The 22,800-nt window shown below is 44.4% G+C and overlaps 1 protein-coding gene across 1 annotated transcript in view; it reads right to left on the bottom strand.

Moving 5' to 3' along the window:
* Positions 1–22,800, bottom strand: part of dnah5 (dynein, axonemal, heavy chain 5) — a 274,534-nt gene that overhangs the window by 79,419 nt on the left and 172,315 nt on the right. The window contains exons 65-67 of the mRNA XM_056286379.1: positions 22,260–22,436; positions 15,270–15,473; positions 9,316–9,495 (exon numbers count right to left, since the gene is read on the bottom strand). Of these exons, the coding sequence (XP_056142354.1) occupies positions 9,316–9,495; positions 15,270–15,473; positions 22,260–22,436 (561 nt within the window). The remainder of the gene's footprint in view (positions 1–9,315; positions 9,496–15,269; positions 15,474–22,259; positions 22,437–22,800) is intronic.

Raw genomic sequence — 22,800 nt, 5'->3', positions numbered from 1 at the left:
TCTCCCCCATCCTCCTCCGTAGTGAAAATAACTGGAGGTATAGTGACTTACTTTGTAACACGGAGAGAGCTTTTTAAAACATCCATCCATCTATCCATCCATTATCTGAACCGCTTATCCTGCTCTCAAGGTGGCGGGGATGCTGGAACCTAGTTCAGCAGTCATTGGCCTGCCAGGCCATCACAGCCCCCCCCCCCCCACACACACACACACACACACACATACCTTCATACCTAGGGACAATTTAGTATGGCCAATTCACCTGACTTACATTTCTTTGGACTGTGGGAGGAAACTGGAGCACCCGGAGGAAACCCACGCAGACACGGGGAGAACATACAAACTCCACACAGAGGATGACCCGGGATGACCCACCAAGGTTGGACTACCCCGGGGTCGAACCCAGGACCTTCTTACTGTGAGGTGATCGCGCTAACCACTGTGCCGCCTTTTTAAAACATTGAAAATAGATATCCCGAGCAATGTTAGATTAGTTTGTTTTTTTTTCTTTTTGTTTTTTTTTTTGGAGGGGGGGTTTCCCTTTTTCTCCCCAGTTGTACCCGGCCAATGACCCCGCTCTTCCGAGCCATCTCAGTCGCTCCTCCGATACACGTGGAGTCGCCAGCCGCTTCTTTTCACCTGACAGTGAGGAGTTTCGCCAGGGGATGTCGCACGTGGGAGGATCACGCTATTCCCTCTAGTTCCCCTTCCCCTGAACAGGCACCCCGACCGACCAGAGGATGGGGCTAGTGCAGCGACCAGTACAGTACCACATTCGGCTTCCCACCCACAGACATGACCAATTGTGTCTATTGGGACGCCCGACCGAGCCGGAGGAAACACGGGGATTTGAACTGGCAAACCCTGTGTTGGTAGTCAATGGAATAGACCACTATGCCACCCTCAATGTTAGATTATTTACTTGTGTTTGTTTTTAACCAATGAATGTGTTTCACTGCAAATGTGACAAACATCAACAAAATTTGATGGAGTTTTCTTCGGTGACTGAGCCATCCTATAATGGACATGTTACTGGTACAACAGGTTTTCAAGCAGACACCTGCATGTCACTGCCCAACTCTGAAGGCTGCCCTAAAAACTTTGGATTGGTTTTGACAGGCTGGTTTATTTTTTCAAACTCTCTTATTGTTTCCACACAGTTTTAGATACAAATGCTGGGAGATTGTCCTCAGTCTCTAGTTGAGTGAAGTGTTTAGAGACTGACTTATGAGTCTAGCTTTGCATCAGCAGAACAGCATAGCTTTGCCAGCTAATTTTACCTCTTTAATAGCAAACAGAAACTCTGCTTGTTAATTTTGTTAATTCACATTAATGGGATCTTCATGTTTCTTCTGCAACTGAACCACAGGAACTGGGCAGGTTGGTCTGAGATGACTCTTGAACCTATACTTGGCATGTGTCAATCACATGGTAAGTGGCCTATAATACCAACTAAGCCCACCTCACATCGAAACAGGGCCAAAATCCAAGTATTATAGTACAAAAATATGTAGAGGCATGCAATGGATCTTAAAGTGAAAATAAATATATTACATATAAAATTAAGATAACTGATTTCATGACAGTACTATCTTTTTGCTTATTTATAGTCCTGGCTTCTTTTTCCTGTTTCTGTTCCTAGCTTACACTTTGTTTTTGTTTGTTTGTTTGTTTTTTTGCATTTTTTTGTTTGTTTTTGGTTCCTGACTTTTTGGCCCTATATAGACTCCATACAGATGGCAAAGGTGGAAGTGAGATGAGAGGCATACCACGGAGCATAAACGATAAATACTTGCACAACACGTGTGTGTGTGTGTGTGTGTGTGTGTGTGTGTGTGTGTGTGTGTGTGTGTGTGTGTGTGTGTGTGTGTTAGTGTGTGAGAGAGCGAGAGATCCAACAAAGGCCTCAATGGTAGAACTAGCGGAAGATGTCTTCGGGTCACAATGGCAGTGAAGGTGGATGAAAGCTGCAACAGAGGGTGGTCTCCAATCATCTTGGTTCTCCATGCCATTGGACTTTGGCCACCCCCTGCCAAGGACTATGTGGTGGCTGCAGGTGCATCAGCCTCCCCACATAAGTAGCTGTCATGCGCAGGCATCCTTCCACAAGGATCTACCCATGAACATCCTGGGTCAAAGTCCTGTGGCGATCAGGAAGAGGTGACGGGGCTGGCAGCTCCTAGCCACAACCTGGCACACAGGCGATGGGTCTATGATCAATCGCTAAGCCCTGAGAGTGAGGCAGAGGGGCTTCTCGGCTGCTGCACCCATGACTGAGCAGCCCTATTTAGAATCCTCTCTGCTCACTCCAGTTGGGGAGGGGGTTAGTAAAGGTGCTCTAAATATAGTCTGCCTCTCGTGTCTGGACCACCGCATCCAGAGGGATAACCACCATGTGGTCAGAACAAAAAAAAAACCTCATATATTTTGGAGTCTGGAACATAAGAACCCTCATGGACAATCAATCCAGCAATCGACCTGAACAGCATACTGCCATTATTGGCTGAGAGCTGAGAAGTTTACTGATGATACTACAGTGATAGGTCTCACCAGCAATAACGATGAATCATCACGCAGAGTGGAGTTGATCAACTAGCAACGAGGTGCAAAAACAACAACCTCTCCCTAAATATAGGAAAAACTAAAGAGGTTATTATTGACTTTAGAAAGACCAGCACCCACCATACCCCTCTGACCATCAATGGTATGGATGTGGAGAGAGCCAGCAGTGTTAAGTTCCTGGGAGTTCACATCACAGAGCACCTCTCCTGGTCCCCACATGTCACTGTGCTCTCCAAGAAGGCCCAGCAATGTCTTCAATTCCTGCAGCATCTGAAGAAGGCGAGTCTCCCCAACCCATCCTCATCACATTCTACAAAGGCACCATAGAGAGCATTCTGACCAGCTGTATCACTGTCTGGCATAGGAACTGCAAGGCCTCTGACCGCAAATCCCTACAGCGGCTGTGAAGACAGCTGAAAAGATCATAGGAACTGCTCTCCCATCCATCCAAGCTCTTAGCATCGTGAAGGACCCCACCCACCCTCCCCATATCCACTTCACCCTCCTACCCTCTGGCAGGAGGTACCGGAGCATCCATGCTGCCTCCACCAGACTATGCAACAGTTTCATTCCCCAGGCTGTGAGGTCCCTTGAACACTTCGACCTTCTATAAAATTACTTTTTGACCTTCTTACTCACTGTCTGTGTCAGGTGTGCTTGTGATGTTTAGGTCTGTGAAGTAATTTTTGTTTTTAATGCACTTTTCGTTTTTAATATTTATTGCATGTTATTTGTTTTTATGTGGCACTGCGGTCCATGTGAAATGTAATTTTGTTCCCTTGTATGTATGAGGCATGCATATAAGGCAATGACAAATAAAAGCAGTCTAAGTCTAACTCTAAGAATATGGATTGCTATTGCCACACTCTCTGAAGCCCGATAGGCCAACCAAGGACAGCTGAAAGAGGAGAAGGCTGGTTTTCACTTTTTTCTGGAAACGAAAAGCAGCTGATGAGTTGAGGATCCATGGTGTGGGCTTTGCCATCAAATACAGCCTCATTTGCCACCTTGCTGTGTTTCCCCTGGGCATCAATGAATGCCTGATGACAACACAACCAGCACTTGTAAATAACCAAAGCATCCCTGTCATCAGTGCATACGCTCCAACACTTGACTCACAAGATAAAGTAAAGGAGACCTTCTATACCTACCTGGACAAAGTTTTCACCAAAGCCCCCAAGGAGGATAAGCTAATCCTGCTTGGAGATTTCAATGCTAGAGTGGGACGAAATTACAACTTGTGGAGAGGCATAATTGGCAAGGAAGGAGTTGGAAACACAAATTCCAATGGCATCCTGCTATTAACAACATGCTCAGAACACAGCCTAATCATCACCAATACATGTTTCCGCCAGAAGACCAAATTTAAAACCTGGAGGTACCCTTTTTCTAACATTTGGCACCTCACTGAGTACATTATCATCTGTCAAAGAGACTGACGCAAGGTACTTAACACCAAAGTGATGATCAGTGCAGATAACTGCTGGACTGACCACCGCCTTATCTGCTCCGTCCTGTCCATCCAACTTCATCAGAAAAGAAGGGTGCCGATAAAGCACAGCTGTCCAAAGCTTAATCTCGAAAGACTTACTGATACCTCCTCTCATCAACAGTTCCAGGCCATGCTCAGTACATCAATGCCCAAGCAGTATCCAGATGATATTGAAAGCCACTGGGTGGGATGTGCTCAGGACTGCAATCACTGGCACCTGTAAAACCATTCTTGGACATAAGATAAAGAACCACAAAGATTGGTTTGATGAGAATGACCTGGAAATCCAATGGTTAATCAATATCAAGAGGCAAGTCTTTACCATCTGGCAGAATGACATCAACTGCCAAAATAAACGAGCAGCCTATGCAAGAGCAAAGTCAGCCATCCAAAGCCAGGTCAGCGAATTTAAGAACCAGTGGTGGATGAAGAAGGCCCTTGAGATCGAGCACCTTGCAGATACTAGGGATATCAGAGGTTCCTTCGATGCTACTGAAGCGTCTACAGTGCTGTAGTTTTTTGTTTTTCTTGCCCTTTTGTATCTGTCTAAGTCAGAGAGTACTGCTGGCGTTGGGTGTGGCTGCCGCCTCTCCCTCTCGTAGCCCCCCCCCTTCCCATCCACCCCTGTATATTTGTGCTGTGTTTATCTGTTGTCTCGTTTCATCCCACTTATTGTAAAGTGACTTTGAGTGGTAAAAAAGCACTGTATAACACTGATTTTTTATTATTATTATTATTATTATTAAAGCAATATACAGTCTCATCCACGACTGTCTAACCCCCCTTCACTCCAAAGATGGGCACACACTGCTAACAGACAATGAGTCAATCAAGAAGAGGTGGAAAGAGCACCACCAGAACCTTTTAAACCAGGAATCTAGCCCCAAGATAGATGCCCTCCAACAACGCCCTCAACAACCCAAAGAGGAGGACATGGCAGAAAGCCCAGGATGCCATCAGAAAGATGAAAATCATCATCAAAATCATCATCTCTATCTTTAAGAAAGGGGACAAAGCTGACTGCAGAAACTATCATAGCATTTCCTTGCTTTCCACCACAGGGAAAGTCCTGGCTAGGGTCTTGGCCAACAGACTCCTCCCAATACCAGAGAAATTCTTCCAGAAACCCAGACTGTTTTCATCCAAACAGAGGCACCATGGACATGATTTTACTGTTTGCCAACTCCAGGAAAAATTCAAGGAACAGAATCAACCATTGTACATGACCTCCACAGACTTAACCAAAGCTTTTGATTCTGTAAACCACCAGGACTTCTGGCTAGTTCTGTCAAAAATAGGCTGCCCTGACAAATATATCAGAGTACTATGGCTACTACATGATAATATGTCAGCTAGAGTACTCAGCAGTTATGGGGGATGAGACAGAGTCCTTCAAGGTCAACACAAGAATTAAACAAGGCTGTGTCATTGCCCCAAACCTGTTCTCTGTCTTCACAGCCACCATCCTCCACCTCACGGGTCCCAATCTGTCTCAGGGAGTCAAAATCATGTACAGGACTTATGGGAACCTTCTGAATATTAATCACCACCACATCCATCATAGAGCTGTAGTACACCGATGACAATGCCTTAGTGTCCCTCATAGAAGAGGAACTACAGAGCATACCGGACACCTTTGCAAAGGCATACAAACAGCTTGGCCTGGCCATTAACATGAAAAAAGACCCATATTCTCTGCCAAGCCCCACACAACAGAAATATGCCTGCTCTGCCCCCATCCATCTCTGTAGACAATACCAGACTCAAAAATGTGTAACAGTTCCCATATCTTGGCAGCCTTCTCTCCTCCAAAGCCAATATTGACATTGAAATACACCATCATCTCAGTTGTGCCAGCTGGGCCTTCTCAAGATTGAGTAAAAGTTTTTTGAAAACCGCAACCTTCAGTCCAGGGAAGAAAAAAAAAGAAAAGGTGTACAAAGGGGTAGTGCTGCCCACCCTACTGTATGGATCAGAGATCTGGACCACATATAGCAGGCACCTGAAGGTACTTGAGGCATACCAAAAGCTATGCCTCGGGAAGAGCCTTAAGATCAGCTGAGAGGATAAGCCCAGCATCCTCAAGGAGGCCAACATGCCTACTATAACTGCCACCATTGCACAACATCAGCTGAGATGGACTAGCCCTGCCCTCCACATGTCTGACTCTCACCTCCCAAAACAAGTCCTTTACCCTCAACTCGTGAAAGGGCGCCATGCCCCAGGAGGACAAAATAAGTGATAAAGATAATATCAAGGCCCGCATCAAAAGGTTTGGCATCAACCTTAACACCTGGGAACAAGCAGCATAAAATAGAGAGGGCTAGTGACTGGCTGTCCATGAGGGTGATCGATTACAACCATTACCTGCACTGTGCTGCTGAAAACAAGTGCAGACTCAGAAAGGAGTGAGTTACCAGAAAGACCCAAACCACATCCTTAACCAATTCTTCACACCCTTGCCCACATATACGCGGCTCCAGGATTGGCCTCTATGCCCACCTGAAGACCCACAAGCACCTAGAAGGAGTACAGTCATACTTGACCCCGAGTGACCACCGACAATGATGATGGGTGTGTGTGTATGTGTGTGCATGTTTGTGTATTTGTGCTCATGTGTTTGCTGCAATGCCTTCTAATTTAGGGATCTGAAATCCAGCTCCTTTCACTGAAGAGTGTGTGTGTGTGTGTGTGAGAGAGAGAGAGAGAGAGAGAGAGAGAGAGAGAGAGAGAGAGAGAGAGAGAGAGAGAGAGAGAGAGAGAGAGAGAGAGAGAGAGAGAGAGAGAGAAAGAGAGAAAGAGTACAATAGGTGTTTGGCTGGTGAGTCTGATGACAGGCCAACAGAGGGAGTGCCACTTCAAGGTTCAAGGTTTCTTTATTCGTACCCAAGGGTAAATTTGTTGTGCGGGCAGGAGATTCAGCATTCCAGAGTTAAAAACACAACATCACAGTGTTACAGATTCAAAAGACATCCCAACCAAATGCATTAAAATAAGTATCATCATTTAGTATCAAAAAATATCAAAAATCGCTTGCAGTCCAGTTCATGTTTTTTATTTCTGAAATTTGGACTTGGGAACTGATGTGAGATGCATTTGAACTTTTTTTTTAATGTTTCATAACCTACAGAGAATACCCTAATTCTCTCTCCGTCCTTGCCTGTCTGTTGTTTGTTGATAGAGAACGTCTGTGTCTCCGTGGCAAAGTTGTTGTCAAAACATGGAAATATGAATAAATCATTTCTATATCAAGAGGCAGGCTGTGTTATTTCTCTAACGTGGGAAGTGTTTCCCATCTCCCCTCCAACTTGAAGCATGTCTTGTTTATCAAAGTGTGGGAGGTTGTGGACTTCGTCTTGGAGAGTGACTGATGTGTTTGACAGGGGAGAGAATCGGGGTGTGCTGTACACTTCTTGGCCAAGACGCATACTTATTTAGATGATGTGTGTCTATGTCACTGTCTACCTGTGCACTTGTGTGCTCATTTGCCTGCAAATCCATTCAAGGGTGTAACAACTTGAAATAAATCTCAGCACCTAAGTGTCAGCACTTTCTCATAGACAGGTAAGGGCGTACACGTGTTTTCCCTCAAAGTCAATTAGTTGCGGTGGGGCCAACCTGCCGAGAAAAGTCACTGTCACGTCTAAGAGAACTTCGTCTGTATTGGTTCCTGGGTTTCAGTGTCACATGACCTATACACAGACTCAGAGGAACACCGCTAGAGGAGAAGTTGTTATGTATGTGTGCATGCTACAGCACGAGAGGCTAAGGTGAGAGCCCTGACAACGTAGCTCCACGACAACAACATCCATCCCAACGTCAGCAAAACTAAGGAGCTGATAATAGACTTCAGGACACTGCAGGGGGGAGGACACACCCTCATTCACATCAGCAGGACAGCAGTGGAGACAGTCAGCAGTTTCATGTTCCTTGGGGTGAACATTGACCAGGATCTGACCTGGTCACGACACATCGGCATCGTCGTCAAGGCAGCAAGACAAAGGCTCTTCTTCCTCCACAGGCAAAGAAAGTTTGGCATGGACTCCAGGATACTCTGCAACTTCTACAGATGCATCATCAAGAGTATCTGATTCCTGACTGCTGCATCACTGCCTTGTACGGCAGTTGTACCCCCCCTCAGCAGCAAGGCTCTACAGAGGGTGATGAAAACCGCACAGAGCATCACCAGGATGAGCTGCCAGCCATGCCAGACCTCTACACCCAGAGTTGCAAGAAGAAAGCCCAGCGGAAAGTTGGGGACTGCAGCCAACCCAGCCAAAAAATGTTCACTCTCTTACTGTCTGGCAAATGGTACTGGCAGCATCCAGGCCCGAACCAACAGGCTTAAAGACACAAGCCATAAGACTCCACACACACACACACACACACACACACACACACACACACACACACACACACACACACACACACACATCTCTCCCTCTCCCACACAATGAACACACCTCACTTGATTCTACACTGTACACTTTCTGTCATACCAGTCCTGCACTATGTACACATACATTTAACATATTTACTACATCTACGTACCTCTGTTTATACTGTTATATTTCCATGTAGACTGTTAAATTTTAGATTTTAATGTGCGATTATAGTTTAAATTAGGTTTATTTTTCTCCGGCCTGTCAACACTGTGAATTTTTAGTTTATTTTTAGTTAAAGTGTTTAATTTCTCATGCTGGACTCTAAATACTGTAATGGAGACAGTGGCACTGATGAAAAGACAGGAGGCGGAGCTGGAGGTGGCAGAGTTGAAGATGCTAAGATTTTCATTGGAAGTGATGAAGAAGGACAGGATTAGGAACGAGTATATTAGAGGGACAGCTCAGGTTGGACGGTTTGGAGACAAAGCAAGAGCGGCAAGATTGAGATGGTTTGGACCTGTGTGGAGGAGAGATGCTGGGTATATTGGGAGAAGGATGCTGAACATGGAGCTGCCAGGGAAGAGGAGAAGAGGAAGGCCAAAGAGGAGGTTTATGGATGTGGTGAGGGAAGACATGCAGGTGGCTGGTGTGACAGAGGAAGACGCAGAAGACAGGAAGAAATGGAAACGGATGATCCGCTGTGGCGACCCCTAACGGGAGCAGCTGAAAGTAGTAGTAGTAGTTCTGTTATGTCATATTATTAACCTTTTTTGAAGTTGAACTGATGTTGAAGCATTTCACTGCCAGCAATGCCTGCCACACTGTATTGATGTGCATTTCACAAATAAAAGACCTTGAAGTTGAACAGCGTGCTACCTTTAATGGCAAGACCTCCTTGTTGATGGAGAAGAAAGAGGCCATGGCTTTGGTCCAAGAGGCAAGGCCGGCCACATTGCCGCACACGCGCTTGGCTGTCTCAATATTGTAGTCGGGCATGTTGAAGTAGGGCTGCAGCAGCTCCACCATCTCTTCGTTGATGGTGTCTTTGGGGAATTGCTGCATGGGAGAGCCAGCAAGGGGGCAGGGGGGTGGAGAGAGAGAGAGAGAGAGAGAGAGAGAGAGAGAGAGAGAGAGAGAGAGAGAAAGAGAGAGAGGGGGGGGGGGTTGGACACTAAAACAAAATGAGGAGGGAGAGGAGAGAAAAGAAAAGAATCAAAGAGACACTGTGTTGGTTTGTTATTTTCAATACGCCTCATATCGACCATGTATGTGCCAAAAGAAGAAATGAATGATGCTGCATCTCTAATAAGAACACAAATCAAAAAGGAGTCATAAAAGCAACACAGGAAATAAAAGAGAAGCAATGACAGAAAGAGAGGGGATGGGTTGGTTGGTAATTTAGATACAAAGCAAAAAGAGGGGGCAGATTTAAGAGGGTGGAGTGAGAGAAGGGGCAAAACGAAGATGATGATAAGAGAGAAGACAGGAATGTGTGGGAGAGGTGAGGAAATGGCAGGATGTGGGGGGGGGGGGGCTGGGGTGAAATGCAATAAAGGGAGAAGAACAGAAGACCATTGGACAGTAATGAAGGGGGAAGGAGAAAGGTTGATAAAGACAAGTTGGCAAGGTAAGACAGGAGAAACCACAGTGGGAGATGAAAGAGCATTTAGATGAAGGAACAGGGGAGAAAGAAAGAGAGAGAAAAACAGAGAGAGAGAGATGTTGGAAAAAGACCAGCAAGTGAAGTACAATGCAGACTGGACTGGGAAAAAGCTGGTGTTGAGAAGGGACGAGATGTAAGCAGTGGAGGTTTGATCATCAGAGTGCATGCAAAGCGGTGTCAGTAAGTTGGTGGAATATTAAATCTGTCAATTATTTTGTTCTGAATTGACTATATGGAAAGCAGTCCAACCCAGCCACTGAGGACGTACAAGCCAGTGCATTCTTAGTGCCGGTCCCAAGCGCGGATAAATGGGAAGCGTTGCATCAGGAAGGGCATCCGGCATAAAATCTCTGCCAAATCAAATATGTCGATCATAAATAAGATTTCCATACCAGATCAGTCGAGGCTCGGGATACCAACGACCATCACTGGTACTATTAGCCAACATGGTGCAGTGGAAACTATGCTACTGTTGGTCGAAGGAGAAGGAGAGGGGGAAGACATGTCAAGAGGCAGTGAGAGAGGAGGCAGGGTAGGAGTGTGAAGGTGAGAGTCAGAACTTTAAATGTTGGCACTATGACTGGTAAAGGGAGAGAGCTGGTTGATACGATGGAAAGAAGAAAGGTAGGTATACTATGTGTGCAAGAGACCAGGTGGAAGAGGAGTAAGGCCAGGAGCATCAGAGGTGGGTTCAAACTCTTCTAACATGGTGCGAATGGGAGGAGAAATAGAGTAGGGGTAATTCTGAAGGAAGAGTATGTCAAGAGTGTGCTGGAGGTGAAGCGTGTCAGACAGAGTGATGAGTATGAAGCTGGAAATCGAAGGTGTATTGATGAATGTTATCAGCGCATATGCCCCACAAGTTGGGTATGAGATGGAAGAGAAAGAAGAATTCTGGAGTGAGTTGGATGAAGTGGTGAGAGGATACCCAATGAGGACAGAGTGGTGATTGGAGCGGACCTTAATGGGCATGTTGGTAAAGGGAACAGAGGTGATGAGGAGGTGATGGGTAAGTATGGTGTCAGGGAGAAAAATTTGGAAGGACAGATGGTGGTGGATTTTGCGAAAAGGATGGATATGGCTGTGGTGACTATACTATATACTTAGCACAAAAAGTAAGGAAATTTGTGTATGGTAGATTATTTCTTTGTTGTAACAATGCTTATTGGCAATAAATCTTATACCATTGGAAACCCTGTTTATTTCCCTTTTAAATGGTGCCACATTTGTAAGGAACATGCATTTGTGGGATGAGCAGCAGAGCTGAGTATGTGGGTTGTGCCCATGAAAAATTTGCCAAATCTTCCGTGCCAATGCCAAACAGCTTATTTTGGTGTTGCTATTTACTCTTGTTTTGAGCTTCAGGTACCCTAGATGCTGACAATCAGGTGCCTGATATAAGATTTATTGCCAAGAAGCATTGTTACAACAAAGAAACAATCTACCAAACACTTATTTCCTTACTTTTTGTGCTAAGTTTATTTCAAGAAGAGGGAGGAACACTGGGTGACGTACAAGAGTGGAGGAAAGTGCACACAGGTGGACTATAGCTTATGTAGAAGGTGTGATCTAAAAGGGGTTGGAGACTGCAAGGTGGTGACAGGGGAGAACATAGCTAGGCTGCACTGGATGGTGGTCTGTAGGATGACTTTGAAGACCAATAAGAGGAAGTGAGTGAAGGCAGAGCCAAAGATCAAATGGTGGAAGTTGAAGAAGGAAGGCTGTTGTGTGGAGTTCATGGAGGAGTTAAGAAAGAAACTGAGTGGTAGTGATGAGTTGCCGGATGGCTGAGCAATCACTGCAGAAATAGTGAGGGAGACAGCTAGGAAGGTACTTGGTATGTCATCAGGACAGAAGAAGGAAGACAAGGAGACTTGGTGGTAGGATGAGGAAGCACAGCAAAGTATACAGAGGAAGAGGTTGGCAAAGTAGAAGTGAGATAATCAGAGATGTTAGACACTAAGGAAGGAGAAAAGGACTTGTACCAATTGGCTAGACAGAGGGACCGAGCTGGGAAAGGTGTGCAGCAGGTTAGGATAGAGATCAAGGATAGAGATGGAAATGTGCTGACAAGCGAGGAGAGTGTGCTGAGAAGGTGGAAGGAGTACTTTGAGGGGCTGATGAATGAAGAAAATGAGTGATAGAGAAGGTTGGATGATGTAGGGATAGTGAATCAGGAAGAGCGGTGAATTAGCAAGGAGGAAGTGAGGGCAGCTATGAAGAAGATGAACAGTGGAAAGGCAGTTGATCCAGGTGACATACCTGTGGAGGCATGGAGATGTTTAGAAGAGATGGCGGTGGAGTTTTTAACTAGATAGTTTAACAGAATCTTAGAAAGTGAGAGGATGCCTGAGGAGTGGAGAATTATACTAGTACTGATGTTCAAAAATAAAGGCAAGGTGCAGAACTGTAACAACTACAGAGGTTGATCAGCCACAGCATGAAGATATGGGAAAGAGTAATATAAGCTCGGTTAAAAGGAGAGGTGACGATTAGCAAGCCGCAGTATGGTTTCATGACACAAAAGAGCACTACAGATGCGACATTTGCTTTGAGAATGTTGATTGAGAAGTATAGAGAAGGCCAGAAGAAGTTATATCGTTTCTTTGTGGATTTAGAGAAAGCATAAGAAGGGTGCCAAGGGAGGAGGTGTGGTATTGTATGAGGAAGTCGGGAGTTGCAGAGAAGTATGTAGGAGTGGTGCAGGATATGTATGAGGGAAGTGTGGCAATGGGGAGGTGTGCAGTTGGAATGACAGATGGGTTCAAGGTGGACTTGGGATTACATCAAGGATCGGCTCTGAGCCCTTTTTTGTTTGCAATGGTGATGGACAGGTTGACGGACGAGATCAGGCAGGAGTCTCCGTGGACTATGATGTTTGCAGATGACTGTGATATGTAGCGAGAGTAGGATGCAGGTTGAGGAGAGCCTGGAGAGGTGGAGGTATGCAGTGGAGAGAAGAGGAATGAAAGTCAGTAGGAGCAAGATGGAATACCTATGCGTGACTGAGAGGGGGGACAGCGGAACGGTGAAGATGCAAGGAGTAGAGGTGATGAAGGCGTATGAGTTTAAATACTTGGGATCAACAAGGCTGGATTACGGACCGGGCATGCCGGGCGAGTGTCCCGGGGCCATGGACCACAAGGGGCCCCACAAGGTCAGGGGTATTGTGTTCGCCTATAGCAGAGATCTCCAATCATACCCTACAAGGGACGTTTGTGATTCAAAATCGTGTTGTACTTTGTGGTCGCCATCCGAATCCCATGCAGACTGGCATAGCTTTGACTACCATGTTGGCTATTTGCATTAGTTTTACATTTAACAATGTTTAGTATTGTTTGCGTAGCCTATCTGACGGGGCGGGGGGGGGCAATGGATGTGCGTGCCCCAGGGCCCCCTGGTGGGTTACTCTGGCCATAGGGCTCAACTATCCAAAGTAACGGGGAGTGCAGAAGAGAGGTGAAGAAGAGAGTGCGGGCACGGTGGAGCGGGTGGAGAAGAGTGTCAGGAGTGATTTGCAATGGAAGGGTACCAGCAAGAGTTAAAGGGAAGGTTTACAAGATGGTTGTGAGACCAGCTATGTTATATGGTTTGGAGACAGTGGCACAGATGAAAAGACAGGAGGCAGAGCTGGAGGTGGCAGAGTGGAAGACGCTAAGATTTTCATTGGGAGTGATGAAGCGGGACAGGATTATGAATGAGAGGCAAGATTGAGATGGTTTGGACATGTGTGGAGAAGAGATGATGGGTATATTGGGAGCTGGATCCTGAATATGGAGCTGCCAGGGAAGAGAAAAAGAGGAAGGCCAAAGAGGAGGTTTAAGGATGTGGTGAGGGAGGACATGCAGGTGGCTGGTGTGACAGAGGAAGATGCAGAAGACAGGAAGAAATGGAAACGGATGATCCACTTTGGCGACCCCTAATGGGAGCAGCCGAAAGTAGTAGTAGTAGCAGTAGTAGTAGTAGTAATAGTATATTGAAAGCAGTCCATACATGAACACTGGATTCTGGCAGAATTCTAGTGTTCTGCCTCTGTTTTTGTGAACAATAGCTACTTTTTTTTTTAATTCCCCCCCCAATTGTATCTGGCCAATTACCCAACCCTTCCGAGCCATCCCGGTCGCTGCTTGGCTGCCTCTGCTGATCTGGGGAGGGCTGCAGACTACCACATGCCTCCTCTGATACATGTGGAGTCACCAGCCACTTCTTTTCACCTGATAGTGAAGAGTTTCACCAGGGGGACATAGTGTGTGGGAGGATCATGCTATTCCCCCCAGTTCCCCCTCTCCCTTGAACAGGCGCCCAAACCGACCAGAGGAGGCACTAGTGCAGTGACTAAGACATACACCCACATCTGGCTTCCCACCCGCACACACGGCCAATTGTATGTATGAACGCCCGACCAAGCTGAAGGTAACGCGGGGATTTGAACCGCTGATCCCCCGTGTTGGCAGGGAATGGAATAGACTGCTACACTACCCAGATGCCCACATTTTAATTTTTTACCCTGCCATTATAGAATCTGCAATAAAGCTTTGTTTTGTTTAATATATACCAATAGTGGCTTTCTGGCTCAGATCTCTCTCTTTCTTGTGATTGTTCATGTTAGTTATCTGCAGTTATCTGCAATAATACAATTAAATGTGTTGACACTGAATTGTTATAAATATATCTGTAAGCTAGCTATGGAGATTTCCAGCAGTCATGAACTAAAGGGAGTCCTACCAGTAAGGGTAGGTGTAAGAAGGTCCTCTCCAAAATACATCCAATAGGCTTTCGTTGTAACTGCATATATAACTGTGTAATCTCTACATTCACCCTTTGGTGGCTCATGCATTTGTTTTGAAGAGAAGAGCGGGGGATGTAGTGGCGTTTTGGAAAAACAGATGTTAGCTAGATATACAGTGATGAGTGATGTATCTCTTATTGTGGCTATGTATCCCATACCCCATCTGTGTGCTATAGATCGTTTCATCAGATGTTGCAGGGGATTCAACCCGGAGATAAGCATTTGTAATCATTTTATAACAATATATAATCTTCTCATTGATGGTCTCATTTGTTTATTTTGATCATATAAACGCATCAAAACTAAACTGAGACTAATAAGTAATTAGTGATGGAGCTCCTCATAGCAGCTTTAATTTTTGCTAATTAGCAAGTTTACCTGCAGGCTGCCCAGGAAGTTCCCAGCTGTCATAAGTTTGAGGGACTCCTGCCAGGACGGCGTGTTGCAGTTCTTCTCTGGGTCCATCTTCACAGAGTTCAGCCTCCTCCGGAAAAGCAGCAGCACGCAATCCATGATCCGCATGATGAGGTGGGGCGGCCGGCCCAGCGTACGAACTGTGGCTATGTCCGATGGCTTGATGGTCTGGGCAGGCAGAAAAGCAGAAAGGAAATATGTCAGGCTTTGGTATTGAAACCATATTGTAACATTTTATAATCCAACACAGATACTGCGGCATGATTCTGGAGCTAGAAGAGTGAGTCGTCTAGTAATCAAAAAGTCCCTGGTTCAATCCCCGGTTCCTGCAAAGAGTGTGTTGAGTGTCCTTGAGCAAGACCTTGCATGGAGCCTAAGCCATCAGTGTGTGCATGTGTGTGAATGGGTGAATGTGAAGCACACATTGTGAAGTGCTTTGAGTGGTCCATAAACTAGAAAAGTTCTATATAAATGCAGTTCACTTAGATGATGAGAACAATGAATAGCATCACTGTTACATATAATTTACATCAATATCTGAATACATGTTCACTGTGATGAATGAGGAAAACATAGTGCTCAAGTTTGCAGAATTCCAATGCATGAGATTTGTAGACAGATGGATGGACGGACAGACAGGGTGGTCAAAAAGGAAGAATACAATTATTTGTTTATTTATTTGTTTGTTTGTTTTATTAACAAAAAAAAGAATACTATTATTATTATGTATTCATTTTTATTTTTATTAACATATACTACACAAACATTTAGACAATAAAAACAGTCCGTACATTCTGAGAAAACTGCATCATAGACATCCAAAAGAGTTGAATCAAGTGCAACTGGACTTGATATATATCCGTGAAGATGTCTCATCCAAGAGGCTTCCTCAGTTCACGCCTTTCTGACTAGACCAAGCTAGTCTTTCTGCATCATAGACAGAGCACGCACACAGTACAACCACAACGCGCAGTACAAGCATATGACCGCAAGGTGTCCTTTGTGTTGCACAACATACAATGGCCAAGTAAATAAGCTATAGCAGCAGAGTAATAAAGCTGAGTTACTTACATGATGTATAATAAGGAGGGCTGTGTGGACGCTGAAGTGGATGGTGTCACTGTGGTCAAGCTTTTTGCATTATTATATACCCAGGTCACCTTCTTAGACTTTTTTAGAAGTTCTTGATCGGGTGCAAATTTAAAACAGGGGTCCTTGTTGTTGACCTTGACCGTAATCACTGAGCTGAGTGTTCTATCCATGTCAAGGCTGGCTCTGAAGACAGTTTTGTTTCGACGGACTAGACTGAAAAGTCTCTCCTCGTCCGCATTGCTGTGAGGAATCACAAGCAAAAAGCGTGCTCGTTGTGATAGGTGACCAAATCGATAAATAGTGGATCCTGGCACCTTTACTTGCAATAGAAAAACCCATACCACATCCATCTGATGGTACACTGCGGTGGTGCTATCACCTTTAGTCTCCAGCTTGATGTCTGCTTTGTTCCACAAATGCTGTGGAATTTCCTCTTTTCGCAAACTTTGATAGTCCATAAATTCCTCCCACAGCTTGTCAGTGGCGCTGCCATCCCACTGTAGATGGATCTTGAATTTGCGTGGGATGAACTGTACAGTCAAAACCATATAAGGCCCGGTGATCAAACTCAATGAATTGAGCGTGGGACAACAGCTCATCACCTACTGGAAAGTTTGTCTTGAGATATTCAAAAGTTGCCACGTAGAAAGAGATCACAGCACTGTAGAACTTACTGACATCTGTGTCACCAACGCCACTATTTTCAATCAGATTTCGCAGCTTGCACTGAGTTGTAAAGCCAATCTGCTTGTTTGGCTTGACCTTACTGCAGTCAATGTGGATTACATTGCTAGTATGTTTCTGTAATTCTACAGGCTCAATAAATTTCTGCATCAATGTTTTGAGCATATTTTCCACCTGACTATGCATGACATAAATGCAGGAGTCCTTAAGTTGAAAAAAGTTAAATTCAGTGAATGACAGCACTACAGCCTGGTACAGTGGCGCTTGAATGTTTGTGAAGGCTTTAGAATTTTCTATATTTCTGCATAAATATGACCTAAAACATCATCAGATTTTCACACAAGTCCTAAAAGTAGATAAAGAGAACCCAATTAAACAAATGAAACAAAAATATTATACTTGGTCATTTATTTACTGAGGAAAATGATCCAATATTACATATATGTGAGTGATAAAAGTATGCGAACCTTTGCGTTCAGTATCTGGTGTGACCCCCTTGTGCAGCAATGATCAGTCCTACACATTGGCTTGGAGGAATTTTAACCCATTGCTCCGCACAGAACAGCTTCAACTCTGGGATGTTGGTGGGTTTCTTCACATGAACTGCCTGCTTCAGCTCATTCCACAACATTTCGATTGGATTAAGGTCAGGACTTTGACTTGGCCATTCCAACACATTAAATTTAATCTTCTTTAACCATTCTTTAGTAGAACGACTTGTGTGCTTAGGGTCGTTGTCTTGCTGCATGACCCACGTCCTCTTGAGATTCAGTTCACAGACAGATGTCCTGACATTTTCCTTAAGAATTCGCTGGTATAATTCAGAATTCATTGTTCCATCAATGATGGCAAGCCGTCCTGGCCCAGATGCAGCAAAACAGGCCCAAACCATGACACTACCACCACCGTGTTTCACAGATGGGATAAGGTTCTTATGCTGGAATGCAGTTTTTCCTTTCTTTAAACATAACGCTTCTCATTTAAACCAAGAAGTTTTATTTTGGTCTCATCCGTCCACAAAACATTTTTTCCAGGAGCCTTCTGACATGTCCACGTGATCTTTGGCAAACTGCAGATGGGCAGCAATGTTTATTTTGGAGAGCAGTGGCTTTCTCCTTGCAACCCTGCCATGCACACCATTGTTGTTCAGTGTTCTCCTGATGGTGGACTCATGAACATTAGCCAATGTGAGAGAGGCCTTTAATTGCTTAGAAGTTACCCTGGATTCCTTTGTGACCTGGCAGACTATTACCCGCCTTGCTCTTGGAGGGATATTTTAATGGTCGACCACTTCTGGGGAGGGTAACAATGGTCTTCAATTTCCTCCATCTGTACACAATCTGTCTAACTGTGGATTGGTGGAGTCCAAACTCTTTAGAGATGGTTTGTAACCTTTTCCAGCCTGATGAGCATCAACAACGCTTTGCCTGAGGTCCTCAGACATCGCCTTTGTTCTTGCCATGATACACTTCCACAAACATGTGTTGTGAAGATAAGACTTTGATAGATCCCTGTTCTTTAAATAGAATAGGGCACCCACTCACACCTGATTGTCATTCCATTGATTGAAAACACCTGACTCTAATTTCACCTTCAAATTGATTGCTAATCCTAGAGGTTCACATACTTTTGCCACTCACAGATATGTAATATCTGTAATAGAAATATGTATGTAATAGAAATATGTAATATAAATAATAGCTTTGATTCATGCACACACACAAAAACCCAGACATGTATACCGAGAGCAACCAACCATCAGCAGGTGTAAGCAGCAGCCTTGGTCATGTGAGATATTTAATTCAGCATATACAGCTTCAGTAGTCAAAAACATCCTATTTTTGCATAAAACACTGAGGAATTGCTAACCCCCGGAATAGTTGATTGGAACCGTTTAAAAATATTGTCTTTGCAGCTGCTAGACGCCACAAGGAATGATCTGTCAGCTAACATAATTGAGAGGAGGGCTTTTTGTTTTGCTGGTGGGGCAGTCTGCACTCCTTTACACTGAGAGTAAGCAGCCGTAGTGCAGCTCCTTTTAACTAGGACAGATACAAAGACCTGATGGCTGCTTCTGTGAGTTTGCATAGGGGCCCATGGGGCTACAACCACAGTCTGGATGACATTTCGAAAGGTAGAGAAAATGACAAAAAGAAGAGAAAGAGAAACTCGTGTCAGGAGGAGGATGACAGAAATACATAGAGATAAAGTGGAACACTTGAGTTCACCAGCAAACTGAGAGAGTGAAGTGAAGAACAACGAGGTGAGCTATTAAAGATCTGAATGAGATGAAAACAGAGAATGAACGGATTTGCGAGCCCTTTTCTGTCAAAAGGACCGATACAATCTCATTGACAAATTGCAAGCAGCAGATTTAAGGAATGAAAGACAAGACGATGTGCTCGTGCAAAAAAATATGATAAAAAAGAAAAGAAAAACAATGAACACCTAAAAGGACATGCGCATAGAGAAAGCAAGGTTAAGTAGAGGAGAAGACCGAAAGAAAAGCAAGAGGGATTTGCTGTAAATACAAACTCAAAGGCCGAAACAGAGTGTGGGGGTCTGCGAAGCAGAGTCACTGGGGGGGGGGGGGTAGAGGATGACCTAGAGGGACTGATTAAAAAGAGACAGAGAGACAGAGAGACAAAGAACACCAGAGAAATGTCCCAGTGAGAGTTATCTGGCTACCTCATCAGTCCTCTTCGTTCTCCTCCCTTCCCTGCTTTCTCACTGGAAAACTTCACCAGAGGGTCAACAAGCAGAAAGCTTAGTTTACCATTATCTCATCACTTCTTCCTCTTTGCTCTCATTTCCTTTACCAGCCTATCCCCTCGTCTCTCCTTTATTTTGTACTTTTATTTTGTAACTCAAGATTATAAATGAAAACTCACAATGCACCATTTTAAACTATGATCATGAACACTAGAACGACCAGGATTTCACTCCTACCTAAAATGACCATGGGCGGTCAAAATGACAGCCTGTTTTTAAACTCTATAGTCTGTCAAGATAAATACCCAATTGAGATATTAATGCATTGCATATGTTAATATGTCTGTTAGGAAATGACTGACATCAAAGTTAACATTTCAACAACTTTAATACTATTTTGCAAACAATTTAAAATGGCCGCTGTCCAACACCTGTAAATACTGCAACGCCTCGGTGGTAGTCATGGTGCGTCTGAAACGGCGTCTGTAACCAGACATGTTAGAAATGATCAAAAATCAAGTTTTGACTATTTCTCTGCCCTGGAGAACACTAGTGTGTTTTGAGGACAGAGCAACAAACTTTGCGAAGGAAATGACGCGACCAAAACACATCGTAAATAGTGACATGACACACACGATAACACCCAAATTACGAGCCGTCTTTTTGACCGCTCATGGTCGTTTTAGGTAGAGCTTATCATAACTTTTTTGGGGCAATTGATCTAAAACTCATTTTAATGCAAATATATGCAATTTTAGGAGCATTCAGGAGCGGAAGGTCTGTATAATTTTCTTCACAACGTTATTAAACTTTGAAATTTTAGGCATTGAAAGATCAAACATCTACATGCACGTTTAAAGGGACTGGAAGAGTTAGGATGAAGACATGGATCATGGTTCATAATCTACCGCTACAAACTAGCTGAAACACTGCTGCCAAGGAACAATTTTAAACCCCACTGTGGTGATTCTTTTCTTCTTTTCCACTCATTTTGAAGAAAAAATAAATATGGCCCTTTTCGTGCTGGGTAAACGTCACTTTTAAAGTGCCACAAAATTACCTGAAAACCCACTTTGAGGATTTTATACACGCCAATATGAATGGATGTGAATGGCTGAATGGCTAAGTTGTGCTGTGAAACCAAAGGCCTGCTACAGAGATGATGTAGGCAACCATCTGTCCCTGAGGATGGTCGTAATTACATGGCAGCCACAAACACCACAGCACCATGACGTCTTTAGACACACCCAGACGTAGACGTAAATGTCCACACACAAACACATGCAAAACACCACAACTCTACCTCCACCAGACACCCCTGCCTCTCTCTCTCTCTCTCTCTCTCTCTCTCTCTCTCTCTCTCTCTCTCTCTCTCTCTCTCTCATAAACAACTGTACATGGGGCTATGACTGTTCACACCAGATCATACATACACATCCACTCTGCAGACTGCAGTGGCTTCATTCAGCTATCCTTCAAAACCCACACATCTTACTGAGATAAATAGCGAGATGGATTGAAGGGGACACCAAGACAAAGATGGAGCGAATAAAAGATAGTGTTACTTTTATTTTTTTGGAACATTTTTTCTCTTAATGATAGTGAGGTACATTTGGCTAACAAAATAATAGCAATAATAATAATGGATTACATTTATATAGCACTTTATCTAGACAATGAAGGGGGTAACTCACTTCAACCACCATCAATGTGTTGCACCCATCTGGGTGATGCGCGGCAGCCATTTCGTGCCAGAACGCTCACCACACATCAGCTTGAGGTAGTGAGGGAGGAATCATTGAGCCAGTTACATGGGGGGATGATCAGGTGGCCAGATGGAGAGAGCCAGGTTGGGAATTTTGCCAGGGCACCAGGAAACCCCCTACTCTTTGTGATAAGTGCTATGGGATCTTTAATGACCACAGTGTGTCAGGACCTCAGTTTAACATCTCATCCAAAGGACGGCATCTCCTACAGCACAGTGTCCCTGTCACTGCACTGGGGCACTGGGAATTTCTTGTTGTTCTTTTTTTATTAGGACGAGAGGACTGCCCCCTACTGGCCCACCAACACCACTCCCAGCAGCAACTCAGTTTTCCCGGGTCTCCCATCCAAGTACTAGCCAAGCCCATATCTGCTTAGCTTCCGTCATTTGGCAGAGTCAGGGTACATGTTGGTATGGCTGCCAGCAAAAATTACAGATAAGGGGACATAGGATTTGAGCAGGAGTATATGTGAAACCAGAATTGGGATTTATATATGGAGCACGCAGATGCCATGAATGTAAAAAACTTCTTGCTTTGCCGATAGGCGGAACTGTAAGTACTGTAAGTACATTTTCACATTCACGGATTGTCCGGCAATGATGTGATCAACAAACTCAATTTCAGCAGCATAAAGTTGAAAATTGTGACTGCTTCTCTTTAACCACCACTGAGAATGTTGTGGGCATTCTAATTCCCGTACCTGCAGTGCACCCTCGGCTTCCTCTAGGGCTGGCCGTGCATCCTCTAGTTTCTCTTCTGCAATGGCCTTGTCAGCTGATATGCTGTCCACAATGGCCTGGGCCTTATCCTTCACTTTCTGGACCTCCACCTTTACCCGTTCTGCTGCTTGGGCTTTCACAGTCACTTCTTTCAGCACCTGGGAGAGAAGGTGAGAGCTATAACACTCCAAATTAAAACAATCACACTTTCACAATTGGGCTGTTGCCTCTTTCAGTATCATTAATACAAACAAAAACTATCAAGCAAGAGATATTCTGACTTCAAACTGATTTTTCATGATTTTATTTCAATTAGATGTTTCTGGTGTTACTATGGTATACAGAAAAAGCGCCAGCGTCACCTGTAGCATCAGACGTCAAATGATACTCGAGCATTCACTGTGAAATCATATTTCATATACAGACATGCAGCACTACACACATGCTTTGCTAACAAACTGACATCTCTTGAACGATATCATGCAACCATTTATAAAAAGAAGAAGAGGAGAAAGTTTCACC

This window comes from Lampris incognitus, chromosome 9 (genome assembly GCF_029633865.1).
Source record: "Lampris incognitus isolate fLamInc1 chromosome 9, fLamInc1.hap2, whole genome shotgun sequence".
Taxonomy (NCBI): domain Eukaryota; kingdom Metazoa; phylum Chordata; class Actinopteri; order Lampriformes; family Lampridae; genus Lampris; species Lampris incognitus.
Note: the sequence above shows the minus strand (reverse complement) of the source record. Positions and strands in the feature narration are given on the sequence as shown.